The 8574-nt window shown below is 34.2% G+C and overlaps 1 protein-coding gene across 2 annotated transcripts; it reads right to left on the reverse strand.

Moving 5' to 3' along the window:
* Nucleotides 1–3875: 3875 nt before the first annotated feature.
* On the reverse strand, nucleotides 3876–8544 carry LOC129364002 (cytochrome b5). 2 transcript variants are annotated; one of them, XM_055036356.1, is made up of 5 exons: nucleotides 8067–8544; nucleotides 7154–7282; nucleotides 5544–5570; nucleotides 5415–5446; nucleotides 3876–5280 (listed from the first exon to the last, which is right to left on the reverse strand). In XM_055036356.1, exons 1-5 carry the CDS (start codon nucleotides 8250–8252, stop codon nucleotides 5190–5192), a joined length of 465 nt encoding a protein of 154 aa, XP_054892331.1. In that variant the 5' UTR covers nucleotides 8253–8544; the 3' UTR covers nucleotides 3876–5189. The 2 variants fall into 2 exon arrangements, with proteins under 2 accessions (XP_054892331.1, XP_054892330.1); XM_055036355.1 differs by having other exon boundaries at nucleotides 3876–5283.
* Between the last annotated feature and the right edge of the window lie 30 nt (nucleotides 8545–8574).

The following is an 8574-nucleotide window of genomic DNA, read 5'->3' on the forward strand; positions in this document are numbered from 1 at the left end:
TTGCTGCTTGTTATAATTATCAACTGAAAATAGGGAACAAATGACTGCGTTCATGACTTTTGTATCTATTTTTCTACATTTTTCACTTGTTCAACTATAAAAATAAAGATTGATTTGAGGATGATTTGCAAAATAAAGTATGATACCTTTGAGTCATGTGCGTGTTTTGGGAGTTTTTAAGGTCCTATTTTTCTGGCTGCATGTTGGTAAACTATTGTTATCAATGATCGTCCAAAACCTTGCTTGTTTTTTTTTCCTCAAATCGGTCCAATGCTTTCTCATGCTGCAGCATTAGAACCATGCGAACTTACAAGTTGTACTTCAAATGTGCTGAAGTGCATAGGGCTTGTAAAGAGTGATTCAAACACATCAATAACCTACTACCACCACACTTGAGAAACGTCCACTTAAACTGAGAAATGTCTAAACCAGAATGAACACCGAACTGCTGCTTCATGAGAACTGCACATCACTTCTGTGATTATTAAATATGAAAAAAAAAAATTGTTGTATTCGTGATGTGCTTTGTGTCATAACATATTGACACAAAGCAATATGTTATGAAAGCAATATGTTATGACACAATTCAGTACTCATCAATAGATGAGTACTGAATTGAATTATGTTAATTTACACCTACCAGAAACACGTTAGATAACAGGTTAAGCCACAGGTTTTATATTAAAAAGTCCAAAATAATTTGAAACTGATATTCTATTTGTAACATTTTGCTTTGGCCTTCAGGTAATGATACTGCAGAAGGTATTTATAATGTATAAGGCTTGAAAGGAATATTAACCAGCACTAAAAGCTGGAAAAAACAAGCTGTTTATGGCTATAATAATATAAAATTTTGTGGCACCATTAATCAGTTCCTTCCCAGTGCATGCATTTTAAACAAATTGTAAGAATTATATGTACATAGATTGCTGCAAAATATTTAAAAAACTTAGCCTCAGAAATTGGAAAACAGCTGCGTCATAGTACTAGACTCACAAAACTGCAGACTCCAAGACTGGCAACCACAATATTACACTCTTGGTCTCTGCTGTCTAGATTTGAAAACAAAAGCAATTTATCAAAGCTTAATTTCAACTGGATAAGAACAGGTTGACATGACATTTCAAGCCTTCCTCTTCATAAAATATAGAAAGAGTTTTCTCTTGTTGCATCCAAATGTGGTACTTTTAAGCTGTCCCGTCTGTTGACAAGCAGGTCTCTGAAGAGGATGGTGAAGTGTTGCCCATTAGCACCCTCAGTTGTCCTTGAGGATTGCTGCTAATAGATGACAGGCGGTTCAGCCATGGCGAGTAATGTTTATCTGATGTTCCTGCAGATGCAACATGCTGTTTTACTGAGCCTGTCATCTTGGTGTTACATCAAGGCCATCAAATACCTAATGGCCTTATGAAAGACTGAAAGTATAGGCAGCAAGAAACTAATGCATGGGTTGTGTATTATAGTGTAGCAAAAAAGGAAATTTATTCTTTTGCTTGTTTTTCATACAGTAGATTCCAAAACTGGTTTAAAAATCCAGCTTTTTCACTAAATTGTCCCTAAAAAAAATGTAACTCATGTTTGGTCTTTATCTGCATTCATATTACCAGTCACAATTTTGAGAGTTGCTGTTTCAATCCTTACTGTTTTATAGGCCATGTGTGACAATGATGGATTCACTGTTTTCGCTGAAAACCTGCAGACAAACACACAGTGGCGGAATACGCTACTTTGGCCATTTCAGTGAAGAACACAATAGTTTTTCACGGAAAAAAACAGAAACATTCAAATCCTGGGCTTACACTGCCACCTTGTGGTTATATAAAATAATGCAAATAAAGCAGACGAAATTCAACAACTACGTCAGAATTGTTAGAGGATTTCTGAAAGATTCAATCAATTTTATTACAAGTAGTGTGAGTGTTTGTTGTATTTGGGTTTTCAATATTCCAGAGAATGATAAAAACTGCAGTCACTTAACTTTTTTTTAAATAAAAAACCTCTGTATTTAGTTTTAAAGTAATAAAATGATGAGACTAGACTGTTGACATCTCTCACTGACTTTAAGCCACAAAAAGGGGTGAATCGCTGGGTGAGAACATCTACTGTGTCTGTTATCAGGCATAGCAACTCCAACTTGTGAGGGCTCTTGTTGGGGCTGCAGATGGAAAGGCTTTTATTTCAATAATGAGTTTTTACTGCTCTGGTCCACTTACATGCCAGGAAAGTAGCTCACAGGAGCAGGCAGGCATACTCCAGGACACAATGTTATTTGCGTTTAGAAGGGCTGGACTATAAAAAGGTTATATTGTGTAATGTAATTTTCACACAATGCAGGATGCAAGAACGTAGCAATGACATTTGAAATGAAGTGAGGATTAACTCTGTAGAGCAAAATAATAATTGATCAAATTCTGTGTTGTAACTTTTTTTAAAAATCAGTTTATAGTTAAGTCTATTATTTAAAAGAATAGAACCATTAAAATTCTCATTGTAGAATAATTTAACAACTTGTATGCAAAGTGGGAGTTTTATAATGAGCTGTGTCATAAATGTAAACATATTCATTAATTAACACCTCTCGTTATCTTCGGATATGCTCGTGTTTACCAGCTTTGACAGAACGAAGGCCCTTCGTTAAGTGACTCTTTATCAATGTTTGAACATCTGCTGTTGAGGATTTCCAGATAAAACTACCTGCTTAAATTAGGAAAGCAACTTCAGTGCATATTACAGTTTCACATTGTGTGCAACTGACCTGGATCTTTCCCTTTGTGTCAGGGACTAGGGGAGTGAAAACAGCAAAGCATGCAACGTTGAAGTATGATTTTAAAACTCTGCACTAAAATATGTTAAATATCTCTTAGTGGAAACTGAAGCAACAAGTGATTAAATGAGACTTGGAAAGGTTTATTAAGGGTAAAGTTCAGCACAGTGAGATACATCAATTTTAGATTCTTAAGTCCAAAGATTTAAGATCAAAACTATATTTTTGTAACTTAAGGTGTGTATGGAGAATCCTGGGACAAGTCTAAAGATTAGGGTGATGGTAAGGAGGCCTTTCAACTTCAAAAGCTTGGAACTTGAGCAAAATGTTGGTCAACATTAAAAACAGGAATAATTCTTTACTAAAACCATGTCACTTTTACATTATTTTAACAACTATTAAAGTAATGTAATAGTTACTTTAATAGTAGTATTAGTTTGTTTCCTATTTTTCATCGGAAACAAACTTTTTGGTTGGCTGAAAATAATTTAAAGACAGGGATATGAATAATTTTGATCTACTTGTAAATTCAATAACAAAAATGTATTTTATGTGATGATCCATTTTGGAAATACTTTAGTGCACATGAAGAACAGCCACAGGTTTGTCAGCAACTGTGACAGCAGTGGGTGATGCAAATGGTGGAGTCATGACCAAATAGAGTTAGCAGGCAGCTAAGAGGATACATTTTGACCAGTTAGATGTCATTATTGACTACCAAGAATCAAATGTACTCAAGTGTCCAATTACTGTAAAAATGTATATATTTTGAACACTATTTTGCTACAACACTTTGAATTCAGTTAACAAGTTCAGTCTTCTTCTTGTTAGTATAATATGAACCATTCATAGAGTTCATGCTTAGACCTTTCCCCACAATTAAAAGGGTGAGATTTGATTTTCAAAAATTTTAAATCGGAGTTTAATTCATGTGATAAGACATTTAGGCATCCTGATTAAAATTCACAAGTGATTAATCTAAGTTTTGTATTTTTCTTTTATGATAGTATTTTATTTTCTTGAAAAGATGATCCACAAAAGAACTGATTTTGCAAAAGAGTGAAAATAATTTTACAAAAGTTTCTCCACTCCACAGGCAGAAATAATGTAGCCTTTTTTGAAAATGTCTTTAATTACATAATACCATTTCTACATACATTAGTTCGTTTACAAATTTGAATGTGATAATTAAGTTTCTACTCAGTTCAAACAGATGTTCAGTAATGACAAAGAACGCAAAATGACACAAATGTACTCCTTATCTTAGCAAATGTTCATTGGATATCTTCAAGTATGAATTGAGGATAAATGTTACTATTGACATTTAATGAAAGGCTAAAATGTAGTACCACAATCTTTAAAGAACTTTTTGTGAATAAAGAAAAAAATTCAAGACATCTTGAACTAACTCCTCTGCAGAACGTATGATTTGAAAACAGATGATTATGATGATCTATGGTAAACAGCTGTAGGCTGCAAGACCCGCATTTATGGTTCAAATGTTAGGAGCAAGTTCCTCAGTTTTCTAACAATACTTAAAACAAGCTAAACTTAACAGTGAACTATTTTATCTTTACTAAATTTTTATCTATATCCCAGAAAATAGATTGAATGATAAAGAAATAATAAAAAAAAACACTCAGCTAAACAGCACAGTGCTGGATGAACTCAAATAGCATTTTTTTTTCAAGGGAGTCATCTCAGGTATTTACTAATATTCAATACATAAGGGAACTAAAACAATATTACTTAATTATTTTATATAATAAGAGTAGGGAAAGCGCATCCTATCTTAAATAATCACATAGTACACTTCACCATGATTAAAAAAAGCAACAAACAAAATGTAACACCTGACATATATATATTTTGGACAGATTGTATTTGCAAGAAAAGTGACATGCTCAGACATGGCTTAGACAGCATAACTGTACATTTAGGAAACATTACATCCTTCTCAATTAAATTCTTAAACATTTGTCACTGAATGGGTAAATATAGTAGTTATCCAGAATAAAATGAAGGTTAATTTGCTTTGTGTCAAGCTGTCTATCTTCACACTGTAATGCTGGTCATGTTGTCTCTTCCTGTGAACGTGAAAAATTATTTCGCTTAAGTACTAAATTAGTTGGTATAAATTTCAAAGTGTAGCTTTTGAACCACATTTTAATTTATTTATGAAAAACACCATAATTACATAAAAAGCATAAGGCATATATTTTAATAAATCCTTTTGACTTTGTGTTTCATGCACACTATGTAGCAAAACAAGGACAGATATTTATGAAGTGGAACCTCCTCTCTTCTTGTAGCAGAAGATGCAAACAGTTAATTGTGTGTTTTTGTTTTTTTTTTCAGCATGAGATGGGTTTGGTCAAAAAAGGAAAAAGCAAGGCCTCCAGATAAGAACATTGAGATAAAGTTCTCAAGAAGACTTGTGTTCAGACATAAAGAAACGATACAGGACACCAACAGCAGCTGCAGCTACTGTGGGTATCAACCACATGGCCCAGGAACTGCTGAAAAGAAGGCATAACAATTACATGCAAGTATTACGATCTGTCGTATATTTACAAAGATTTCGAATCATAGTGTTTATAACGTCACAAAATAAAACTTGTGAAATGTCTGATAAAACACACGGTCTCACCTGGATTCTCCAGAATCTTTAGCCTCTGCTACCTAAAGCAAAAGAAATGATTTGAATTCAAACAAAAGTTTTGAAAACGAAAATTTAAATTATGTAAAAGTTGGATGATCAGAGTGGACTGGTGCCTACCTTTGTGTTATTCTCCTTCCTGTCAGCCTATAAACACATAAATTCACAATTAATGTTTTTAATGTTGCAGCACATAAGAAAGTGTAGTTCAGATAATTTGTATAATAATTCAATATACATGTAAATTCTTATTACATAACTTAGTAGTAAGTGTACAGAAAGTTGAAGTTTCAGAATGCATCCCCTACAAACTGATATGTGATGCATTAAATCTACAATGTAAAATTCTGTCTTAACTTATAGGATCGTGCAGGTTTTATGAAACTATGGTATTTAAAAAAACATTTTTTCAACATAAATGTAAATATAGCTGGAGCAAGCAAGCGTTTATTGAACTTAATCAGTTTTTTATACTGAATGTGCTCCCAAACCCCATCCAATCACAGCAGACAGACATTTACACTAATCTGGGTTCTACAGGTTTAAACTCAAAGGAGAAGTTGTGTAATGCAATCAACTGTCTATTGTCGCCACATACTTGCTCAAGAGAAGCAAGTATGTGGGCTCCAATTAGCTGGGCTTCATTTGACATCATTTGCATCTAAAACTACACTTTTATTGCATTTAAGTCAATGAATTTGAATTATTCTATATGTTTGGATTGTGGCGGTTTGATCTGATCAGTATAAAACATATTTTTCTTGTAAAGTGCGTTGAGTATAAATTTGCTGTTAATCGTCACCAAGTGAACTGGAGTTAAGGTGGAGCAGTTTGTGTGCAATCATACCATTTGTCAATGGTGACTCTATTTTAGCCTTTCATTAAACGCCAGTAGCAAGCTGCACACCACTCTAAATTTCCAACAAAGTTTTTTTTTTTTTAATTTAAATTAATGTTTTTGTTTAAGAGATTCAAAAACTTAATGTGGGGCCTTAAAAGCAAAATTATGGGATTACATGTAGGAAAGAAGTCTATACATTTTTATTGGCATTTTACTTAGATGAAAATCCAAAACACAAAACAACTTGCTGTCTCTCACAGGATCAGAAACTGCTGCTCACATGATCAGCTTGTGAGGGAGTGTGACAAATCAACACTTAAAAAGCTTGTAAAACTTATAAAATCAGACATGACACAATCAATATGCATGATAAATTGCTACCATTTTATTAAGAAGGTGATGCAAACACCAATTGTTTGCTTTTACTCACTGGTACTTTGATACTGTAAAAATAATCTAATAGAAAAAACTCTTTTTTTGTGAAATTTGCATTTTAATAACACCTAGTTTTCCTGACTCGATTCTTTACATTTTTCTGGGAGCTTCTTATGATAATATGGACATGAATGCAAAGCATTTGCCTTCTTCCAAAATCAGTTTTATTCCACAAATCATGAAACAACATAGTGCTGATTTGTGGTATCTGTACAAACTTTGATCACTTCAAATCTATAGTTACTACAAACATATGTACTGTAAATATCCTGGATTAAATTCCGGTCATATCTCACAGTGTGATCAGTATTGCCATTTTTTGTTTGGCATTTAATCTGAATCCATTGCAAATGCAATTTCATACTTTTTGTGACTATGTAGGAAACTCATAGAACTCTATGAATATAACCAAAGCATAGCTAAAAAGAAGGTAAGAAACCACCTGTCTTCTTACCATGTGAAGTTCTCCAACATAGTACTGCTGCAGCATCTCCCGGGCATCCGTAGAATGACCGACATCTTCAAAGCTCTCTGTGGCATCTGACCCTCCCTGCTCCAGCAAAACCTCCTCGCCTCCTGGATGCTAATTCAAAGAGCAGCAAACAGGGACCATTTAAATGTGGTGTAACATATCAAAAACTTGCAGGAAGGTGGGTGCTCAGGACCAGGATGGGGCCAATTATCCCAACCTTGCAGGAGTATGTCATGAAAAATAATACCTTTAAAAATTAAAAACAATCTAAAACAACATTACGATATAAAATTATGCTTTCATCATGTAAATTATGAACAGTGATGTCAAAATCCAAAGAAAGTTATTGGTAGCATTTTGAATGTTGCCCAAACATTACAATATAGGAAGGTGCCTCTGGTAGGTAATTATAGAAGAACATACTCCACTGTGCAGTTTCTTTACATAGTGGAGGAACGGTCAAAAACAAACATTTTTAGGGAATCTGCTTCATTTCTGAACGAACAACAGTGAGTATTTTAATGCTAGAATATGCACAGTTACCTGTGAGTGGCAGTTATATAAAACTGTTACTGCGGTACTGTCTCTTTAAAGCCATTATATTGAATGCTAACAGTTAAGATGTCTCAGTGCTTGTCAATTTCACAGATATAGCTTAAAGCAGTCTCATTAAACACGATGGAAACACCAAATCAGACTTAGTACTTTGCGTTATGTCTCTGTTAACAGCATTAATGAACAAGAAACAAACTTTACACATCAATACAGGGCATTATCAGAGATTCAGGAAGTAGGCTTACACAACGTCACATGCCTACAAGTAACGAAATATATCCTGAAAGAAGATTGCTGTCAAACAAATGCAACCAGTGCATATAAAAAGAGTGCTTCTTACCTCCTCTAGGAAACTTGTAATGTCGTATATCTTATTATGGATGATTAGCCACGTGTCGTTGCACATATTATGCATTCGGACCTCCTCTAACGTGTAATATTTTGTTCCCCCGTCAGCAGTTTCTCCGTTGTTCTCATTACTGTTGGCGTTAACAGATCCGCTGCCCGAATGTTCATTTATTTCCATTCTTACGTTTGAGTAGAAAACAGGGTGGACTCTAGCTCTTGTTACAGTCTGTTACCACGGTATTATGCTAGCCAATAAAACGAGCCTTTTCTTCCTTTTGGTAAGAGTTCAACGGTACAAACGAAGAGTCCAAGGATATAACAACATAAATAAACAAACAAAAGCGAAATAAAACAGATACGAAAACGAACCTAGCGCGCGTGACCGATGTATTTAGTCAGATTATAGAACATTTACACCGGGTTCATCAGGAGACATGTGAAACAGACCAATGACATTCGTGTTATTTCACCCCAACGCCCACACATCACGACTGGCCAAT

This window comes from Poeciliopsis prolifica, unplaced genomic scaffold (assembly GCF_027474105.1).
Source record: "Poeciliopsis prolifica strain line A6 unplaced genomic scaffold, Auburn_PproV2 SCAFFOLD011, whole genome shotgun sequence".
Taxonomy (NCBI): domain Eukaryota; kingdom Metazoa; phylum Chordata; class Actinopteri; order Cyprinodontiformes; family Poeciliidae; genus Poeciliopsis; species Poeciliopsis prolifica.